This window comes from Notamacropus eugenii, chromosome 1 (genome assembly GCF_028372415.1).
Source record: "Notamacropus eugenii isolate mMacEug1 chromosome 1, mMacEug1.pri_v2, whole genome shotgun sequence".
In the NCBI taxonomy this organism is placed as follows: Eukaryota; Metazoa; Chordata; class Mammalia; order Diprotodontia; family Macropodidae; genus Notamacropus; species Notamacropus eugenii.
Window position 1 is genome coordinate 28,439,896 of NC_092872.1, and position 23,330 is coordinate 28,463,225.

The 23,330-nt window shown below is 38.5% G+C and overlaps 1 protein-coding gene across 5 annotated transcripts in view; it reads left to right on the forward strand.

The window, feature by feature from the left end:
• Positions 1-23,330, forward strand: part of FREM1 (FRAS1 related extracellular matrix 1) — a 168,609-nt gene that overhangs the window by 127,569 nt on the left and 17,710 nt on the right. For 4 of the 5 annotated variants that reach the window (XR_011977447.1, XM_072656156.1, XM_072656220.1 and 1 more), the window contains 4 exons: positions 2,830-3,031; positions 4,234-4,378; positions 14,186-14,315; positions 18,237-18,309. Coding sequence is in view for 4 of the 5 variants with exons in the window: in XM_072656156.1 (XP_072512257.1) it covers positions 2,830-3,031; positions 4,234-4,378; positions 14,186-14,315; positions 18,237-18,309 (550 nt within the window). In the remaining variant the exon portion in view is untranslated. Of the gene's footprint in view, positions 1-2,829; positions 3,032-4,233; positions 4,379-14,185; positions 14,316-17,570; positions 17,695-18,236; positions 18,316-23,330 lie in introns of those variants that run through there. The other variant, XM_072656165.1, reaches the window with a different exon arrangement.

A 23,330-nucleotide genomic window follows, 5' to 3' on the forward strand; every position in this document is an offset into this window, starting at 1 on the left:
AAGAATGGAAATGACTTGCCCAAGAAGACACAGGAAGTAACAGTGGCAGGAATTACATCCAGATCTTCTGGTGTAGGGCTCTTTCCATTACTCCAAATGAATATCAGCTGAAGGAACTGGTAACAACCTGGAGAAGAGTTAGGGTAAATAAAAACAATCTTTGAGGACTTGAAGGACTATTGGTGGGAAAGGGAATAGATTGTTCTGATTTACCCCAGAGAGCAGAGGTTGCAGAATGACAAATATAGATTTAATGGTGGGGTTGGGGGTGAACTTTCTAACAGTTAGAGATATTCAAGAGAGATGGAATGAGCTGTCTTGGGGGGCAATATGGTTTCTCCTTCATCCAGGTCTTCAACAAGAGTTGCATTAATACTTGCTGCTGGAGAAGGGATTTTTGTTCAGGTAGAGGTTGGACCAGGTGGTTCCTACAATTTCTTCTAATTCTAAGATTCTGTGATTGGAGACCTTTTTTGTCCAAGTACCTCCTACCAATGAGCGATGCATTTGGTCCAAATTAATCTCTTGGATTCTAGAATGAATTCATTCTTTCATTTGCTCCTTTATTCAATGAAAATGTCCAGATCATTATACTAAGTGTAAGGGAAATGCAAGGTTTAGTTAAGACATGATACCTGCCTTCATAGAATTTAGAATCTAGTGGAGCAGGGGAGAGCAAGAAAAATACAAAATAATATTCCACAATAAGTGCATTAGAATGAGGTACAAGGGGAAAGGTCATTATGCTTAGAGGAATTAGAGGAAACCATGGCTTAAATTGGGACTTAAAAGGTGGATAAGAATTCAACAGATAAAGAAATGGAAAAGGAATATTTTGAACATTAGGGAATAATGGATCAAAGGCATGAGAGAGAAGGGCATAGAGCATTTTCATGGGGCCAAGAGATGTCCAGTTTGTTTGGAGCATGGATTATGTTAAGAGATAGGAGATAAGGTTGAAAGTGCAAGGAGACATCAGATTGTTGGGGGCATTGAACGTCGAGAAGAGAGGTTTGCTTTCAATCTTTAGGTAATGAGAAACCACATAAGATTTTTGAACAGATGAGTGATATGGCCAAATATGCAAAGATTAAGCACCAGTGTAACCCTGAGCAGTGCAGCCATCCCGGGGCCCTCTCCAAAGAGGAGTCTCTATTTGGAAATGCCACATGATTCTTTGGGGTCCCCAAGACCAGAAAGACCCAAGGGCAAGTGCTCATTGTGCCGTTCTGTTGACATGCTTCTGCTGTGGAGTATTATTTTAAGGAGCAGTTTAACTGAGGGGAGACTTTGTGGATTTGCCAAGTAGAAGAGACAAATGTACTTTACTGATACTGGCATTTAAAACCACACATTCTTTTGTAGGCATTTTGAATTTGTCTTTTTCAGATGCCATAACTGATTCCTATAGTCATCCTTTACAACACACACACACACACACGCACACGCACACGCACACACACACTACATAGCTGCTTTCTTTGGATTTGGCATTTCTATGCAGATTTCCAGGCAAGCCAACATGAGTCATCACTGGGATATAGGCTTCCAAAGAAAGCCTTGTTTTCAAATATTTTTAACTGGGTCTGTTATACATGCAGACCTCTAGTATATTACACCTGGAAATTAATTTTTAAAGAATTGTGCCCTCCAGGACATGAAATTCAGTAAAACCAAGAGACATTATCAATGATAATGAGGAGACATGAAGCAAAAGAAAGAAGTCTATTCAATTTGTATTTATCTTCTTTATCAGTTCTCTTTATGTTCAGGGTTTCTTTTTTCTCCTCTAATACTCTTCTTTTCTTTGTCCTTTCCTCCTACCTCTAATATCCCTCTGGAGATTTCCAGTGACAAGTTATCTCCCCACCCACCACAAAAGCTTTCTCTCTTCTAAGCCACACAATTGGAGAAGTACTTGTACATTTTATTTTATTACTCTGCTGTTACTTGCTTATGTGTTCCAGTGCCTTGTTGGTCTTGGCATATTAAATTAACTATAGTATTTTTGTGTGGTTCCAAGATTTATATTTTGTTTTGTTTTTTTAATTTTTAATGAAGAAAAATCTATTTTCTCTCTCTCTCCCACCTATACTCTGCCCTTCCCATTGAAAAAGAGAAAAAAGTAAAATTCTTGTAACAAATATGCATTTGATTACAGTATTTTTGAGGTAGCAGGGAGACTAGAGGTAGAGAGGGGCTAATGTGATGCTCCTAACCCCCTACTGGGTCTGAATTTTTGGCTAATACAGCCACACTCTGCTCCGACTCCCTTCCCCTTATCCTGCCATTTTCATCTCATGAAAACAACATGACTGGCCAGGGTTAAAGCTGAATTCTGACTGTAGATGAATACATACTAGAAGAAAATTCCATCTCATGAGGTAACCAGTTAGAAATAATAAAGCATGTGAAATACATATACCAACTCTCCTTTCCCTTTCCCCTTTTTTAAGCGAACCTATAGAAAGAGAATGCAGACCTAGAAGATGGGAAGAAATAGAAATCTGTAGTTCTGTTCCCCAGCCCCTTTCTGGTCTTTGGAAGGAGAAATTGGGAAGGAATGATCCAGTACCTTTGAGCTGCTCAGGATAAAAGATGCTTCACAGTTATCATTCATTCACTCAGTTATTCACTTGGTAAACATATGTGAACACCGTCTGTGTTCCCTGTGTAGAAAGCCCACTGCTAGATAAGTGCTAGGCAAGGGCAAGAAAAAGAGATTAAAAAGTTGGAATAAGATTCAGTTGTCGCTCTCACAAAGCTAGTTATCTTATAAACTATTAGAGCTGTCAGGAAATATCCATAAAATTAACTATACTAATTCAGGTGGACCAGTTGGATAAAAAGGCTCCACGTATCATCCATCTGAAGTACCCTTCCCACGTGGAGCTTCTGAAAAATGGTTGCTATGGGATTTACATAACATCTCGAGTCCTGAAGGCATCTGACCCTGATACAGAGGACAACCAAATCATCTTTAAGATTTTACGAGGTCCCCAGTACGGACATCTGGAAAATACAACAACAGGTACCAGGTTTCTCAATCCTCCTAATGGCTCATTTTAAAATACCCAGTGGCTCACATCAAGGATTGGAGTGTTAGAGACTAATTTAATTAAGTGCATGACCATTTGGTAAACAGTCCCTGAGGCTTTGTGATAGATGCAGTTTATAAATCAATACTAGGACTGAAGAGCGCTTCAAGTCAGGCTTCCCTAATCCATCTTGAATGGGAAAACCAAATGCAGAGTCACAGCTGTTTATTGTTTACAACTATTTTTTAGGGTGCCAGATTGTAATCTGTACCAAGTAAGGTACGCTGTCAGACCTAAATTCATATTTGTGACTTATTTTCAGTTCTATCATTAATTCCAAATGATGGCCATTCATTTTAAAATGTCATTTTTAGTTACCCAATGATTTTTTCCAGTAGCATAGGATCTCTGCCTTGTGGAGACAAAGTACTAAGCTAGACACAATGATAATACTAATGCTACAGAATGGCAGATTTTTCTGGGATGCTCTTCTGTGCCCTTTTTGCCTGCTTTTTGTTTTTAACAAGTCATCTGTAGGCAAAATATTCCTGAGGCAAAGAAATGAGATTCTTTCTGTCAGTCAATCAGTAAACATGTATTAAATGCCTGCTTTATGCCAGGCATTGTGCTAAGCATTGGAGATATAAAAGAAAGGCAAAAGACAATCCCTGCTCTCGACCTAATGAGGGAGACACAGGGGAATAACCAGAAATATAAAAGATATATAGGGATAAATTGAAAATAATCAAGAGAAAGAAGGATAGGGAAAAGTTTCTCATAGAAGATGGGATTTTAGCTGGATCTTGAAGGAAGCTAAGCCAGGAAGCAGAAATGAAGACAGAATTCCAGGTATGGGGACATCTGGTAAAAATACCCCTTGGTAGATATTAGGAACCCAGAGTATTATGATGAAAATTTTTTGTGTGATCTATGGCTCTTGAAGTAGTAGGAACTGCTTGAAAGCTGATATTAATAACAATTGTTGACATTTCCATAGATCTTTCAGGTTTACAAAGTCCACAGTCACTCAAGTAATAAATGTCAGAACTGGAATTAGAATTCAGCGCCCTTTGCACTATCATAGCTTCCCTCTTTAATTGGTCTTTAATACCTTTTTGACGTAAAATCAAGTAACCATATCATTTTATTAATATTGAACTGAAATGTGTAAAATTGGTTTATTCTTTACTTCCAGGTGAATTTATTCAGGAGACATTCAGTCAAAAGGACCTAAATAGAAAACTCATTCTTTATGTCATCAATCCATTGTCGGAAATGAATTCGGATAACTTGGAATTTCAAGTCACAGACCCAACTGGAAACACTGCTGCCCCTCAAACGTAATTTGTTTTCATATTAAGTAGGTTAGCTTGTCATATATGAAACCCATAAAACTTGAAGTCCATGTCAGTGAACTAGATCAAAAGGTTTTAGGTGAGAGGTTAAGTTTCAATAGTTCATCCCATAGCATATTCAGGAAATGTAAAGAAAAGGAATAAAAAGGGGTTTCCTTTTTATTATTATCTTATGGTAGGAAGAACATTAGCTCTCCAAAGTAAGGAAACATAAAAATCATTAAGTTATATCTGGTAGTTTGTGCCATGCATAAATTTGAATACTTCCCCACCCCCATGGCTAGGATCTTCTTGTCTTGGCAGTACATAAGGGTTTGGAATTATGAGTCAGCCAATCTCTTGTATAACATCTTGCAGCAAGAGGTCACTCTAGGACTATGGTAATTACAGTCTTTCTAAAATACCCAGGCCAATAAGAATGAAGGGGAAAATGAGACATTGTACATCATGCTATAAATATATTTTAATTTATGTATTTAACGGTTTTAGCAAGGCCTATTTGACAGCATTTTATCCCATTTGATGGAAGCTTCCCTCCTTCTTCCCCTAACAAACTCCCCACCCCCAAAATAAAATCGAGTGCAATAGCCAGACACTGCTTCTGTGACCTAGGGTATTGTGAGAATTGAGAGGAAGAAAAAATAGAGGGACAAATAATTTTTTTTTGAAAGTGTGACGTTTAGAATGTAGGTAACATCACACAGTTAGGTGGTGCAGTGGATAGAGCATTGGACTTGGGATCAGGAAGACTCATCTTTATGAATTCAAGTCTGGCCAATCACTTAACCTTGATTGCCTCAATTTCCTCATCTGTAAAATGATCTGGAGAAGGGAATGGCAAGCACTCCAGTATCTCTGCCAAGAAAACCCCAAAATGCGATGGCAATGAGTGGGATATGACTAATATGATTCAGCAATGACAAACAGCTCCTTCAGAGCTAACAAAAATAATACTCTTTAATTCTTTCTTGACCTCTCTATGATATTAGACATGGTTGACCATCCTCTCCTTCTTGACACTCTTTCCTCTCTGGGTTTTTATGACATTGCTGTTGGCTCTTCTCCAACCTGTCTGACCACTGTTTCTCAGTCTCCTTTGCTGGGTCGTGATTTACATCATACTTCCTAACTGTGGGTGTACCCCAAGGCTCTGCCCTGGACCTTCTTTCCATCTTTCTCCACTCTTTCTTGATGACCTCATCAACTTACGTGGTTTTAATAATCATCTTTATCCAGATGACTAGCAGATCTGCATATCCAGCTCTGTTCTCTATTTTGAGCTCTAGTCTTACAGCACAAATTGCTACTGGACCATCTCAAACTCAACATGTCCAAAACAACTCATCTCTTCCCCTCTAAACCACACCTATTTCAAATTTCCCCATCTTTTAGGTTACCAAAGTTCACAACTTCAGAATCATACTCAAATCCTTACTTTTACTCTATATATTCAATCACCAAATATTGCTATTTTTATCTCCGTAACAAACACATTCCCTTCTTTCTACACATCTGCCACTCTAGATCAGGCCTGCTTTTCCTCTCATTTTGATCGTTTTAATTGATCTCCCTGTCTCTGGTCTTTCTACATTCCAACCCCTTTTGCAAACAGCTATCAAAGTGATTTTCCTAAAACACAGGTCTGACCATGTTATTCCCCTACTTAGGGAACTCCAGTAGCTTCCTACTGCCCCTAAGATCAAATATACAAAGTCTTACTTGGTATTTAAAGTGCTTTACAATCTGGCCTCAATATTTTCTGGTTTCCTTTCACATACTCTGCGATCTAGCCAAACTTGCTTCCTTGATGATGCTGATCCATGGCACTCCATTGTTATGATTTTATGTTGGCTTGACCTCCATACCTGGAATGTACTCCCTCATCATGTCTACCTCCATCTCTACCTATTAGAATCCCTACTTTACTTCAAGGATCACCTCAAGTGCCATCTTCTATACGAACCTTTTCTCAGTCCTCTCAGTTGCAAGTGCCTTTCACCCAAATCGTCTTAGATCCTTTTTGTATATGCCAAAATGTTTCTATGTTGTTACTTTTACTGGACTACAAATTCCTTGAGGAACTTTTGGTTTTTGTTTTTGTCTTTGTATGTCTGGGGCCTAGTATAGTATTTGGCATATAGTAGATATTTCATAAATGCTTTTGAGTTGCTTGATTAATTTAAATTAATTAATCAAATATTTTTAAAGAGCCTACTCAGCACTAGGGATGGAAGGATTAAGAAGTGACACAGTTCTTGCCTTCAAAGACATTATAATAATATGATGGGAGAAGGGGAGATAGATATATGCACAATTAATATAAGAGAGATAGACACTGATGGGGTATATTAATAGATGTTTAACAGCAAGCTTTCTGAGAGCACAATGCACTTTTAAATTTAATCTAAATTATTAATGTTTTTTTTCCATCACTTGCTCAAGTCTATACCAGGGGTGGGAAGCCTGTGGCCTTGAGGCCCTCAAGTGTGGCTTCTTTGATTGAATCCATTTCCCACCCCTGGTTATACAAGCATTAAAATAATAACTTACACTCTGATTTGACACATTTGCCAATTTCTGAGGTATAAATTCTCATATTGAAAATTTAGTAATGACCACCTCCAGCACACCCCTGGATTCAGGTCATAGGGAAGGAATTTTGGATGATTTTTACCATTTGCATTCCCATGTTTATTCTTAAGTATGAAGTAAGAACTTTATAGGTCATTGAGTTTGGTTGCCTAATTCTACAGATGAGAAAACTGAGGCTCAGAAAGGCAGGTTCCTTGCTCAAGGAGAAGTGACTTGACCAAATTCATACCTGGAGTAGATGACAGAGCCAGGATTTGGAGTTAGGTTCTCTGCCTCTGGATCTGTCACTCTTTCTCTTTTACTTTTACTGTTAGATTCAAAGTTAATCATAATCCAGTTCTATTTGTGCCTGCTACCTCCCAGTTACTTTTGCCTTAAAAAAAAAAAATCTCACAGTAGTTATTTATCCCAATCAATGTCAGTCATTTGTCCTAGGTTCCTTCATTGACCATCAGAGAAAAGAGACCTGTGATCATCTTCCTGTAGGGAAGAAGGCTCTAAAAATGTCTTTGTTTAGTTGAGATGAATGCCCTACCCTGCCCCTTAACCCCCCACCTCCACTACCTTTTCTTTTGGAAAAAAACATTCAATCCATGACTTGCAATCTTGGGATCTACCAGAAGATGTCTCTGTAGACAAATGGAGAAATAAAATCTACACCTAAACCAAATCAACAGTAATGTGTCCTGAGCATGCCACATGGTGGGACTTACCCTAGCCAGCCTTCCACAAGTAAAACCTTAGGGGTGGGAAATGAGAGACTTTCCTACCTAATTTTCTGCGTGTATCAATGTGTGATTTAAGAAGTGCTTGGGGAGAGAGGAGTGTATGTGTGCATGTGTATGTTTTTAAAGAAAACTGTAAGCAGTTTCCAATCTAAAAAAAATTGTCAATAAGTTATTTGTTTGGCATGACAGACATAATTGCCCATAGAAAGGTAGTATTATAAAAAGTAATTAGGCTTCTGGGTTAATGTCAATTCATGTTTCTATGGCTTTTTTTTGAAGGTTTACAAAGCACTTCCGTTAGTCAACCCTATGAAAGAGAGTACAAATAGCATTATTCCCATTTTTCAGATGAGATATGAAGTGACTTAGGGTTACCCAGCTAGTGGGTTAGACTTGGTCTTCCCACTTAGAACATCTACGTCCACATCCAGCCCTATTTCCACACTCCCATGCAAACACCCTGATGTCTATCTAACTTAACTTCCAATGTGGCAGAAATACCAAACATCTTCAACCGTATTGTTTTCTGTTTTTTTCATTGCCGATGTACAGCATTTATACTGAGAAAGTACATTCTGCCTGCTGTGCACAGCAAGGAAAGAATAGGATGGCATTAGGAGCATACCTCCTCTCCTCCCCTCCAGCTGCTGGCCACCCATTTGGGAGCAAGACAGGAACCATATGGTGTGGGAAAAATTCCTTACTCTTCTGTGGATTGGCTACTCTTGCATAAAGAACATTTGTAAGTCAGGTATCATGGAGTGAAAGTCATAGAATGACTCAACTTTCAAGCATATAGCAATTCAATTCAAATCTACAAACATTTATTTAACATCCATCGTAAGCAGAGCAAAACTATGGATAAACTCTAACATGAAATGCTATACAAAGAAAAGTATTATATAAGGGAAATTTGAGAGGGAAAAGTCTTTACCACTGCGGAGGGGGTTAAGCCAGAGAAGCTTCATAGATGTTTCTTTAATTGAGTTGAACCTAAAAAGATGGAAAATAATTCAATAAAAAGAAACAGCACATTCAAGGCCTAGGCAACAGCATTAGCAAAATCACTGTGGCAGCTTTTGTTCCAGGAACAGGAGAGTACGTAGAAGGGAGTGATATATAATAAGTCAAGACAGGTCCTGTCAAAGGGTAGAGGGCTTTTCTACCCAGGAGGAGTTGGAGTTTGACTTGGTAGGCAGTAGTCTGCCATGGAAGATTTCTGAGCAGGACAGTGTCAGGACTAGATCTAGGCATAAGGGAGAATTACTGTCAGAAGCACTGAGTGGCAGGAGGAAACCCACCTCTAATTAAAAATTTGCTAGGGACTAATATACAAAGGGTATAATCCACATAGCTAATAATCAAAGCAACGTGTAAATGCTACTGAAATTTGTCTCCTTTGGGGAGAAGCAGTGCCCACATCAGCATTCTAAAGACATGATGTAGTAAACAGCCTTTCTAATTAAAGGGGAAGGGATTTGGAGGACACAAGCTAGAATAAAAAAAGTATTTAAAAAATAAAAAACAAGGATGCCAGGGAGCTTTCAAAAGAAAGGGAAGGATTTCTGTGCAGTAGGGAATGTCTGGGGGGCCTGATTCTGCAATGCTAATGAGTTAGTGGTATAATGGAAAGGGCTGATTTTATTACATTGAAATCAAGGCAAATTTTGCTTAAATAAAGCTATCAAACCTTGTTGGTTAATGATTCCACATGGAAGTTAGCATACTGTTTGATAAAATTCAGAAGACTTTATCTGTATTATAATAAAAATTGGGTATTTAAAAAAGAAAAAAACCACCACCACGTCAGGATGAGAATTTTTTAGATTTTGGAGTCAGAAGGGACCTGAAAATCAGAATTTAGAAATGGTATGAACGTCAGTGGCCACGCAGGCCAACCCATATCAGAAAGGAACCTCAATGAAATCATCTTTTCCAAGCCCTTTCCTTACATCGAGGAGGAAAGTTTAGCTTCAAAGAGTTAGGGGACTGATCCAAGGCCATCCAGATAATAAAGACTAAAGCTGAGATTCAGACTCATGTCCTTTTCCTCCAAACTAATGCTTTTTCATATATCAGTCACATGGTATTAGAGAGAAGCACAACTAGGACCATTTTGCTAGATTTTGAGTTCAGTCTCTGGCTAAAGTCAGAAATGATGCGCGTACAAATGACACAAATGGTCCATGTGCAAATCCGGTGATTCATCGGAGCTGATTATCTGATGCAGGATAATAAATGAAACCAAAGACTCTTTTCTTTCAGGTTGCTTTTAAAAAAATTATTAACACCCCTCTACCAGGAGAAATGAAAGGAAAAAGAAAATCAAAAGTGAATCTTGAAACATTTTAGAAACTCTTACAAAACTTCTGACAGATCTGGTGATTGAAACCCTACTCTAAAATAAAATTTTTAGATTATCACAGATGGCAATTATCCCTTCTGATTTCTGGTCCACATTCCTGGGAAAAATCATATACTGACTCTGTATGAATATAGGGTTTAATAGATATACCAACACATACCAAATACTTTGTGGGGCCTTTTTGTTTTTATTTTGAAGTTCCAACTTTATCCTTAAGGCATACAATCCTTGCATATAAATGCACTAGTATTTATGAGAATTATAATATATGCTTCCCTATGACCTTTCATTTAGAATCTCAAAGTACTTAATAAGCATTAGTTAAGCTTCATGTAATCTTTGAAGTAGGAGGTTAAATAAACTTTCGAAAATATAGAAACTGAGGCGCAGAAAGGTTAAGTAATTGGTACACAATCACCAATCACTTTTGACTGATGACTCTGAATCCCAAACTAACATTTTAGTCCTGGTAAGCATGTCTTTCCCTTATTTTAATTTTGCTTTAAACTGATTATAGACATAAGTACAAGAATATATTTCGATGAATGGAAAATCCAGAAAGAGATTCTCTGCCTAAACCTGCATGGTTTACCCTTTTTATGCGTACGCATTTGTCAAGAAATGATCCCTCTCTGCAGGTTACTCATCTACATAGGGAGCAGTGAGTGTGGATTGACACTGAGTGCTGGATTTGGAGTCACTAAGATACTGGCTGAAGTTTGACCTCCGGTATTTACTCACCCTGTTGTCCTGGGCAAATCACTTAACCTCTCTGTGCCTCTTGTTTCTTTGTCTGCAATATGAGGGGTTGGTCTTGAAGTTCTGTTAGGTCCCTTCCAGCTTTTAATCTGTGATCCTACAAATCATTTTCTGAGGAGTCATTCTTCAAAATTCTTTAGTTCAGAAACATGAACAGAATGTCCACAGCACAAACTGAGTACTGTACGTGTCATTCAATTTAGTAAATACACAGTAAGCGCTTATGATATAAATGGACATGTAAAAGAATTGAAAATGTGGAGATCCAAGGATGATAAGCATTGGTACTGCTCTGCCTTTTCATTAGCGGTGGGACTCTAGGCAGCTGAGTATCTAAACCAGTGTTTCTGCTTCCTCATGTAAAATGAGAGGGTTAGAGGAGACAGCCTTCAAGGACCCTATTGACACTAAGTCTATGATGCAAACACGGATTCATAGGAGTAGGAAAGTACACTAGGTACTTAAACTGTTTTGGGTGCTAGAAATAAAAAGAGGAAGAGTAGTAGCCCCTCCCTCAAAAAGTTTGCAGTCTATTAGAAGGATTTAGACACAATAAAGAAGACGCATAAATGATATTTCTGTTAGAAGTAATACAGATGGAAAAAGAAAATTCCCTTTAGTTATATTATTTGTGTCCTTTCAGATTTATATCAGAATGTTTCTGCGTCATCTCTAGAGGCAGCTAGGTGGTGCAGAGGAAAGAAAGCTGAACCTGAAACCAGGAAGACTTGAGTTCAAATCCTAACTCAGACACTAGCTGTGTGACCCTGAACAAGTCACTTAGGTTCTGTCTGCCTATTTCCTCATCTGTAAAATGGAGTAAATAATAGCACCTACTTCCCTGAGGAAGTGAAGATCAATTGAGATAATATCTGTAAAGTGTTCTGCAATCCTTAAAGCACCATATAAATATAATGGTTATTGTTACTGTTATCTACCACCAACTTAACAAAAACTTAAGTGCATCGAATCACTGAATTCAACCCATCAAACCTTTATGAAATACCTCTAAGTCCATGCCACTTTGGATAGAAAGACAACAAAAGAAACCCCAAAAATAGTGTGGAGGGAGGATATAACATATAAACAAGTAAATCTGAGAACATTTGAGAAGGAAGGAATACTGGGGAAATCAGGGAAGACCTCAAAAGGTAGGTAGCCACACCCTGAATTAAAGGAAGCTGAAGATGCTACCAGGACTAGCAGGATGGTGAGAACTGAATTTGCCAAGATCAGCAAAGAATAAATAAGTCACTTTGGCTAGAGGGTGTGAAACATGGCAAATCTGGAAAGGCATGACAGAGTCTGGAGTCAGATTGTGAAGGATTTTAAATGCCAAACTGACAAGTTTGCGTTTGAACTCAGAGGTGAACGGTCATCGTTGAAGTTTCTTGTTAGGCTCAGGTCAGTACTTTAGGAAGATTATTTTGGCCACTGCATGGAAGATGGATTCCCGTTAGATCATAAGGTCCTTGAGGGCAGGATCTGTCTTTTACCTCTATTTATATCCCCAGTGCTTAGCAGAGTGACTGGCACATAGTAGGTGCTTAATAAATAGTTATTGAATGAAGAAATGGATTGGAGAGGGGAGAGACTAGAAGTAGGAGAACCAAAGAATTGGCTTAATATAGCAGATTAAAGTATACAGCTTAGAGTCGGGAGTATGTGGTTCAAATCCTGCCTCTAATACTTAATGGTTGTATAACTCTGGGCAAGTCTACTACCCAATCTGTCCCTCAGTTTTCTCACTTGTAAAATGAGGAGGTTGGATGTGATGGCCTCTAAGCTCCAATAGCTTACCGTTAATCATCTACTCCAAACCCCTTACTTCATGGAGAAATGAATTAAGGCCCACAGAGCAAAGTAACTTGGTGGTTGTACCCTTCTGAATTTAAATAGGAATCTGGGTGCTCACTTGGCTGTTCAGACTGCCATTAAAGAAACTGTGGCTAACATTAGTAAGGAATGGATTCCTAAAAGAATTCAGTATTGAAAGGCATTTGTGACTTACTGAGACTTTGTTGAAATCTATCCAAATCTGTTCCTTTTCATTCCTTGTTCCTTCCCTATCCTAGAAAGAGAAAATGAATTGGAGTCAGAGGACTTGTTATCAAGTCTTGGCTCTCCCACTGACATTCCTGACCTTTAGCACATCACAGACTCCGCGCCTCAGTGTCCTTACCTGTATAATGAGGGATTTTGATTAGATGATCCCTACGGTGACTTTCCACCTTTCCTTCATCTTATTTCTGTCTTTTCTACCTGCTTTCCTTGCTAATATTTTTTTCTTTTTCTCCTCATTCTCCTTACCTGTCAGAGGTTGTTTGCCACATATTGTTTCCATTGGCATCGTCACCATCATTACTACCTGTTCATCTCAGAACTCTCCAAGCCTAGGGATTCTTTCCTTCTCATGTTGTTTTGTTTCATGCCAGATTTGAATTCATCGGCATCAAAAATTCATCTTGAGTTGCAAAGTTACAGAGTTTATTTTTCAGCAGAAGTATGTATGTGACTGTGGAAGTCTTCAAACCTTAGTGTTTAGTGCTTATTATTATGGTTTATTATTAGACTTTGATAATAGCCTTGCTCTAACACAACTTCCAAAATTAATTCCCTCCTAGAAATCAGAGAAGGTCCTATGTAATTTTGAGAGCATTATGTTTATAATTCTGAAGCCTATGGAAAAGTTAAAAAGAGAGATCTGGGAAGAAATAATGGAATGGAGAGGAAGAGAAACAGAGATTGAATTGGAAGGTCAGGGAAGCAACAGTAGCCTTTTATAGGTTTATGAGAAAGGGAAGTTAGTAGCAGGTACAATGGAAAGAGAATTATGTCTGCCTGGGTTCAGGACCTGTTTCTATTACCAACTTACTGTGTGAGACTTTAGGCAAATTACTTAACCTCACTAGTCCTTGGTTTCTTCATCAGTGAAATGAGAAATTTGGCCTAAATGATCTCTAAGATCCTCTCCAGTTTTGATGACCTACAAAAGTAACTTACAGGTCTACAGGAGGGATCCCAGTGAAGGATAACAGGTAATGAAAGTGCTGATATCAAATTGGGGACTTAAGGAGAAAATGTTAGAAGAAACAAACCCAAACTCCTGTTCCAAGTTACTTGTAAAAAGAAAAACCAGCTGACCATGATTTCTCCCATATTTTTTTGCTTAGACATCAATAAGAAAAATCAAATTGGGTCTCTGTGTCAACTACTGAACTATACCTACCATGATTATGTGTGAATTAGTGGTTATAATATCATAGGCCTCGGGAAACCCATGTATCCTACAAGAATTAATGCTACATTTCTCATGAATATCTTTCTTTTTCCTCCTTTCATGCATAGTTTGGAATTGAAATGGTCGCACATTCAGTTACTCCAGACTGAATATGAGGTGTGTGAAACAGTGAACACGTTGCCACTGAAAATCACCAGGACAGGCCATTCTATGGAATCAGCCTTTGTTGGAGTGAAGGTAACTTTAAAATGTAAAATTAGAAACCTGAGTGTAAGGTTGCTGAAAGTGCCTGGTGAAACCTTCCTATACTCTGGAAACCTTCCCAAAGAATCAGTCTGAATTCACATTCCACCCTTCTCCTGGGATTTGGATGGCAAATTCTTCAGAGGTCATGCCAGCCTGGGTTCTTGTTCATTTGTATATGACTGAAATGTGCTCTGAATGAACCCCACCTATAGAGCTTCAGGGGGTTATTTGCATAAAGTCTTTGAGTTTTGATTTCATAAGCATATTGTTAGGATTAGTTTGCTGACAACATGTGATTTTCCTTCCTGCTCCAGTAAGACTAATAGGAATAAAGAAACTTGTATAAATGAAGGCATAGTGAATTTGGTATTTTATTTTCTTTGTGGATTATGTGCAAGAAGTTTTCAATCCCAAACTAGTTTCTTCCTACCACTTAGCACACTTAAAAGCTTTCCTTCTTCCTTCCTTCCTTCCTTCCTTCCTTCCTTCCTTCCTTCCTTCCTTCCTTCCTTCCTTTTTTCCTTCCTTCCTTCCTTCCTTCCTTCCTTCCTTCCTTCCTTCCTTCCTTCCTTCCTTCCTTCCTTCCCTCTTCTGTCTTTCACTCCAGGGGCAACTAGATGGTGCAGTGGATAAAGCACCAGTGCAGGAGTCAGGAGGACCTGAGTTCAAATCTTACCCCAGACACTTGACACTCACTAGCTGTGTGACCTTGGGCAAGTCACTTAACCCTAATTGCCTCATCCTGGGTCATCTCCAGTAATCCTGAGGAATATCAGGTCTCTGGACCCAGATGGCTCTGGAGGAGAAGTGAGGCTGGTGACCTTCACATCCTTCCCTCACTCAAAACAAAGTCAAGTGCAAGTCATGTCATCATTTCTCTGATGGCATGGTCTTCTTGGGCAACAAAGGATGAATACACACATCTTTCATTCCATTCATTCATTCAACAATAGATTATCCCCTTCATCAGTTGATAATACTTATAGAGTAAAGCATAATTCAATATTAACCTAGGCCCCAAAAGAACTAGAAGGTTGAACTTTACACAAATCTGTGCATTTTTGTAACATTCCAAAGCCAAGTAGAGATGGTTTTCAGATTATCTGCTATTTTGATTATCCATAACACCTTGCATTAGTATGTATAGTCAAGAGTTAATCATAGTTAATCATAATCCTTTTCACAACAGAAGTTCCCCCAAAGGGCTCCTGAAATAAGATTCCTTTAAGGGAATAAAAATTGAGAATAAAAAGGCAGCTTTGGCAAAATTGAACCAAGAATGGACTTGCCCAACTTCACTTTTAAAGAAAATGACTAATATTAGGCTCTATGAAATCATATCTGTTTTAAGCCCCAATTATAACATGTCAAGTATGTATAAAACATTTACTTTCTAATAAGGTCAGAAGGTAAGGTGAGCTTTCCTATGACTGTTGCTTCACTGGCATAATAAACATTCATCCATTAAAATAGCCAAGAGCACAGAAGCAATATGGTGTATTGGAAGGAACGCTAATTTCAGTGTTGGTTCAGAAGATTCAGAAGCCTTTGATTCAAATCTTGGCATGGCCACCAATCATTTCTATGAACTTAGATCAGTTTCTTCTCCTCTCCAGGGCCTCAGTTTCCTCATCTGGATAATGAGGAGATTGGATATGCTCTCCAAGGTTCTTTCCAGCTTTACATTTGATAATGTTCCATATGTGTGTGCAGTTGATTATTTACAAAAATATCTGATGATGTACCTTTGTCTTTTCACATATTCTTCTCTGCCTATGTAGAAAATGCCATATGTTCCAGAGTTTCTGCCAGCACCATTATCCACTTTGCCAATATAGAAATAGTTAGTGATTTTGTACTTAATCCTATTTTTGACTGAGTAAGCCGTAGTAGCTCTATCATGAGCTATAGGATCAGACTCAAGGAATGGCAGAGCTGAGTTTTTGAAATCCAATCCTTCATTTTACAGATATGGAAACTGAGGTTCACAGGAATGAAGGGGCTTGCCTAAATTCACATAGGTAGCGTGTGTGTGAGGCAGATCTACAACTTAAGACAAAAATCTCTTGGCAAATCATAAAATCTATTTGCAAGCATCAACGTGCTAATACATACTGGTTATTATTATATTTTATTTTTATTGATGCATTGTTTTCCACTATGACATGATCTCTATTTCCTCCAGCCTGAGTTTGCAGTCCTTCCTTCTTCAGGTAAAGATACCTTGTATTTCTGTGGGAATTCAAGGCTCACATAAATTTTCCTTTTTACATTATTGGCCATAGGACAGACAAAAAGGAGGAAAAAGATGATGGGCTTTTAGCCCATGTTCTTGGCATGTGATTGAATCATTCTCCCTAATCTAACAAACCTCTCTGCCTTGATCTGTCCTATTTCTTTGCTCACGTAAGCTTCTGCACACTCTGTGGTGGTAAATACTAGGTAATTGGACATGCAGGTCTCATGCAGGGACCCAAGTGTAATAGAACCTCTAGCATATGGTAAATACAGGTGTACAATAGCCTGCCACTTCTCAATAAGAGGTTGTTCCACAAGAGCCTGGGCATCACAAATAAAGAGGGAAGAGAAGTGATGGAGACAATTCTAGGAAGAACCATCTGACAAAAATTCTTCCAATTCAGACATATTAAAACATGCCCATCCTCTTCATTCCTCTCAGCATTTTTTTGAATGGAGACATTATTTGAGGTTTTACAGAAAGATTTGCTTTTTTAAATTTTGAGTTTCTAGTTACCTTTTAGACTACCTTTTGTTGGGGAAGACGGAACTTTAAACTTGTCCTGAATACCTGATAATTAAAAGAATTAAAAAACCAAAACAATGAACAAAAATGATACTTTTCTGCTTCTTATTCTTAACGAGGGCTCTAAGATTTCCCAAGCCAGTCAAGGGCTCTTCCCATGACTTCTTTTTCATGTACCCACTTGCAGAAAAGAGATAGGTCCTACCCAGAGCATGAGACAGCCTGTCTTGTTTTCAGTCCTAGCACTTTGAGTCACTTATATCCTGGGTAATTTTTATTTTTTAGCAATATGTGGCTTGGGAACTCTGCAAAACTCTCAATTCATGAGACATTCTTGGTGAGGATGGAATGTCTTCTTGAAATTGTTTTCCACCCAACTCTCCCCATGAAACTCCCATAGAAGAGCGATACTTTCATAAAGACTGAATGGCCCAGATTTGTTAAGTAATGGAGTCTAAGGCTTTTTAATGTTTTTTGGCTAGGAAGTCAGTCAATGGATCATTACCAGGGTGTCAAGGAGAACCTTCTTGTTCTTCCCCTTCCCTTGGCTTCCTTTAGAAGAGAGGTTCTTAACCTTTTTGCAACATGGACACCTTTGACATATGGGTAAGCCTATAGACCCTTTCCCAGAAAAGTGTTTTTAAAGCATAAAATAAACAGGATTACAAAAGAAGCAAATTATCCTGAAATACAGTTATCAAGGCATTTTTAAAATCCCCCAAAACAAATTTGACCTGAGTGGAAGAACCTGTGCTTTAGAACACAATTCAAAAGAAAGAAGGTGCTATATTTTACACCCAATAAAATAAAAGTACTTTTACATTTCATTCCATTTTATTTCTATTAAGGAAACATACTAATTGCAAAAGAAAAGAAAAAAGAGCCTATTTTCCAGTAAATTAGCTTCTGAGAAGATTCTTGCCTACAGAATCTTCAGCGATTCCATTAAAAATATGCTGTATACCTATACACAAAATGAATAGACTCAATACTGAAAACAAATCCAGCATCATGGATTTTGGTAGGCAGGATGTAGAAAACATGAACCCATCCAATTTATCTGAATTTACATCACTAAAAGAAAGCTTTTTCCCTCTCCCTCTCTCTCCCTTTCCTTCCCTGCCTCCTTTCCTCCCGTATCTTTTAAGGTCAACCAAGTATCAGCTACAATTGGAAAAGATTTCACTGTGAATCCATCTAAGCTGATTCAGTTTGATCCAGGTATGTTTTGTCATGACAATTTGTTTTGCTTTTTTGGAGGGGAAACTGGGAGTTTGTGAAGAGGCATGCACATTGTGTGACACTGTATGATGTCTGATGGCCATGGCCAATTAGAGACTTTCTAACACCCATGGATTCTTCATACTCCCCTTTCCCATCCTTAAGTTAATTCCAACAAGAAAGAAGAGATCTGAAATTCTAGACCTCTCCACTTTCTTATACCATGGTGGGTTTCTCTCAATAGCATATTACTATTTATAAAAGATCAATCTGTGACTCAGTAATCAGATGACTGATAATTTTCCTTGCCCTCCGCACCCTAATGGAAACCTTCCTCTCCCAGAGGTTGGAAATGAGCAGACATTCATCTCATTGGATGGGTTTCTATGTTCTTTCAGGCTCAGGAACTGATTTGATTCTTATTATTTTAGAGCAAAGGGCTTTAAGTAGATGGAGGCCTGAGGATGAGAACAGGGATCTAGGATCACATTAGAGCATTAGCTGCTCCATGATGCTTCAGAAGAAAGTAGGGGCAGAGGAGGAAGAACCCCTGTTCTGGCCCAGAAAATTGACCAAACCTGTATGTAAGACAAAGGGAGGCTATTTCTTATTCTTACCTGAGCATAAAACATGGGATATGAGGATTTGTTACTTTTATTTTAATATGTAAAATTTTAAATGTTATTTGGTTGACAATTACACAGCTCTCCTATAGTATTTAACTTTCTGGCATTCTTCAAGCTGACTATGCTACCTAAAGAATGATTGCAGTTAGTTTATTTTTCATCCTAATTCAGTGCCTCTTGATTGGTGGGCCTGTATTCTCCAAATCTTTACCATCAAAGTACAAGCTCTCACAGATTGTACTACTCTGGAAGAGTTTGGGTTTCAGTCTTATGACCGACTATGGGTCTGTGACTGAAGACCAACCTACCCTAGTTAAGAGAGGCTCATCACCAAAAGGTTGTCCAGAGGGTGATGAATTTTTCAGCTACAGTCATTCTTAAAGAACATCTGTTATGACAGGAAGAGCTGCAGATCTGCATCGTTGGAGCCAAGTCAACAAGCAATTTTTATTAGGTGTCAGGCACTACTCTAAGCAGTGAAGGGGATATTTACATAAATGAAATCCTTAAAGTACTGAAATAATTTCTGATTGCCTTCTGATTCGATTCATTGGCTGTTGACCTCCATGTAAGGGTCAAACAAAATGGGAGGGTTTGATTGATTCCACTGTGCCTTGTTTTCTACCTCATACGAAGACAAATTTTACCTCTCAACTTTTGGTGGACTTCAATAGATTGTCCTGTGATTCAAAATGGGTTTTGTTACAAATTTAAGCTTGGGTTTGGTTTTTCAGTAAATGCTCAACAGGCTAACTGTTGTTCTATCTAGATTGATAGATACTTGAACAGGAAATTAAGGGAAGCTCTGGAATGTCCTTCCCTGAATATTTAAAAGAAAAGGCTAACTACTTATCTATCTAGGTAGGTCTGGGTATAATTTTTTTCCCAAACGCTAAAGATTTCTGGAGGTTTGAGTCAGTCTTAAGTTTTAGGGATTCTTTTGAATGCTTTAAGAAAAAATATGGATGGAGGAGGAAGGTGGTTTGGTAGACAGTGATAAACATGCAAAAAAAGTGTTGTTTCCTCAAGAAATGTATAGTTTCCTTGATCCCTTTTTCTTTAAGTACACCTCTCTCCAACTCACCCTTCATGGAACTATCAAAATAATCTTCTTAATACATCTGTCCATGGCATTCCTTTGTTCAAAAGCCTTCTCATTTCTGGCTATTGAAATCTCTCTTTCTTCAAGGACCAGCTCAGGAATCACATTCTCAGTGAAGCTGTCCCCAGTCCCCCTCATATGAAAGTGATCTGTCCTTCCTCAGTGTTTTTTCCTAGATGCCTTTGTCTGGATATCCTTTTTTTACCTCAACACATTCTACCTCATACAGTACCGTACTTATTTGATCCCTCTTTCCTGTCTTTTTTCTTTCAAATACATTTTCCACACTACTGCCAATATTATCTTCCTAAAACATAATTCTAATGATGTCGCTACTCTATTTTAAAATGTTCAGTAGTTCCCTGTTGCTTCCAAGATAAAAGTAAAACTCAGGCTACAGTTGAAGTCCCTCCACAATCTGGGTACAATCTCCCTTTCTAGCTGTATTTACCATTGTTCCCCTTCATACACTCTTCTCCATCTCCCCAACTCTGCAGATACTGGGACAGCCAATGACAAGGCACAGAGTGATGAGATGAACAGGCCAGTGTAGCTAGGTCATAGAGCGGAGGGAGGGGAGTACAGTGTAAGACAACTGGAAAAGAAGAAAAGGTCCAAGTTAGGAAGGACTTTAAAAGCCAAACAAGATTTGATATTTGATCCTGGGGATAATAGAGAGTCATTTGGTATTTATTGAGTAGGGTGACATGAGCAGACCTACACTTTAGGAAAATCACTTTGGCAGGTGGGTAGAGGATGAAATGGAAGAGGAAGAGAATTGAGGCAGAAAATTAATAATTAGAAGACTACTTTATCCAAGGGAAAGGTGATGAGGGCCTCCCTAGACTAAGGTAATGGCTGTGTGAAAGGAGGGAAGGCATGGTAAAGGAAAAAAATGACAAGATTTGACAACAGATTGGATACATGGAGTGAGTTCAAGTGGGAACTAGAAAATGCCACTGTGGTTGTGAGCCTGGGTGACTGGAAGGATTATAGTGTTTTTGATAGCAATAGGGAAATTTGGAAGAGGAGAGGTTTTGGGAGATTTAGTGAATTCTGTTTACAACATGTTGAGTTTTAGATCTAAGACTTCTACTTTGATATGTCTAAAAGACAACTAATGACTCCAGACTGGAGTTTAGGAGCAAAACTAGGTCTATAAATATAGATCTAAGAACCATCTGCATCAAGATGGTAATTAAACCCATAGAAGCTGATGTGATCACTTAGCGAGATGGTATAGTGGGATAAGAAAAGAGGGTCCAGAACAGATTGTTAGGGGGACTCGCACAATTAGTGGACATGAACTGGGTGAGGTTCTAGGAAAGGAGACTAGGAAGGAATGATCAGATAGGCAGAGGGAGAATCGGTAATCAGCCTTGTTAAAAAACCCTGGAAAGGAGAGGGAATTCAGGAGGAGAAGGTGATTAACTGTGACAGAGTTTTCAGAGAGGTCAAGAAGGATGAAGATTGAGTAGAGGTCATTAGGTTTGTCCATTAGAGTGTTTTCTACTAAGGGTTAGGAACTCTGTCATTTTTTTTCATCTTTCTAACATGAGCACCAAACATAATGCTATCCGTTCTTTCCAAAAATACTTATTAAACATTTACTGTGCACCAAGCACTATGCAAGGCACATGGCATGTACCTTCATGACATCTATAGGCTAGTAAATTATACAACTAACTATGATATATAATATTATATGATAAGACCATTAAGATATAAAAATGCTATATGATGGCTGAGGGACAAGGTCATTACCAGTGGACTTTATAAGGGGAGATGGTAATATAGCAGAGTTTGAAATTCAATAGGGGAAGATGAGGGGGCCAAGATGTAATATAGCAAGTGTTTGGTAAATGCTTTTGAAATTGAACAATCCACTAAAGATATAATCTACCACCTTGAGTATAATAAGTTAGCAATAAGGCAGGATTTTTCAAGTATAAAATAATTTCTCCCCATCCCTGCCAAAACCAATTTCTTCCTTATGGGAAGCCAAGGATATATCCTAATTTTCTCCTATACTATACTGCTCATTAGCAAGACCTTAACTGAGAATTTGATGCTCTGTGGTAGCTGTCAGAAATATGGTACTGGTGAAACACACTGCAATAATCAGAGAGCTGTGGAATACTGAGTACCAGGAGAGTATACGAGAGAAGGATTTATTTAGGAAAAAAGACTGAGAAGAACCTAAGCATCCTACCAAAGGAGAACTATGGCTGAAAACTATTGAAAATGAAAACAAAGGAGTTAATGAATCAGCCAATTAACATGTGCTGAGCACCTACTATGTGGCAGACACTGAAGATATGAATACAAAAACGAGACACTCCCTACCCTCAAGAGGCTTACATTTTACTGAAAGAAAACAATATAGTCATAGAAAAGTAAATACTAATTATGTGCAAAATAAACGCTAAGTGTTAGGAAGTGGTGGGGGGGAGGTATTAACAACTGAGAGAATCAGGAAAGTGATTTGGCATAGGTGACCCAAGCTAGGGGGTTGCAAGAGATAGAGGTGGGGGAGCTAATATAAATTCTTTCTCTAAAAAAGCTTTTGTTAGCTCCACAGGGGCAGCACAGAGACCAGACGGGATGATTGTTCATCCTACCATAACAGCAGCGCATGTCTGGGGTTGGGAAGGAGGGGGGGTGTTCAGAGCATTAAAACTGCTTTTATTAAGGTCACAAGATTACTAGGAGCCAAGCTTAATTGTACCTCCACAAGCAGAGGCAGACAGAGAAAGAGAAATACTGGCTTGGGTTATTTCTAGAAACCCCACCCTCTAAATCATCTCCAGTAGGATATCAAAATCTTAAGTATGACATCATGGTGGAGGGGGGAGAAGGCATTTCTTGGCTAGGAAACACCCTGGAAGTCAAGGCAGAGTGTCTGTGGAGACAGCCACCTTTACAAATAAGCCATTTCTAGATCTCTCTGCACCCTCCCCTACCACAAACTTCTACCAAACCATCATCCTAATTATCTCCAGCACCAGCATTTTGAAATTTTTTTTAAAAACAACTACTAAGATTTTAAGGTTTCAATATTTGTTTATTCTCAACAAAAACAGGAAGGTGAGGTAGGTCAGTGAGAGGAAAAGAGAGCCTCAAATATCGTTGGATAACCATATTTGAGGCTCCATTGTCCTTCTCCAACATAAGGTGGCCAATTTTTGGGGTTACTGTGTTTGCCCTTATAGGGAATCATCATTGTCCAGGAACAAATGTGGTCTTTTAATGTTATTTGGGGGAACGGTAGGAGTGCAGTCACTCAGAAAGAG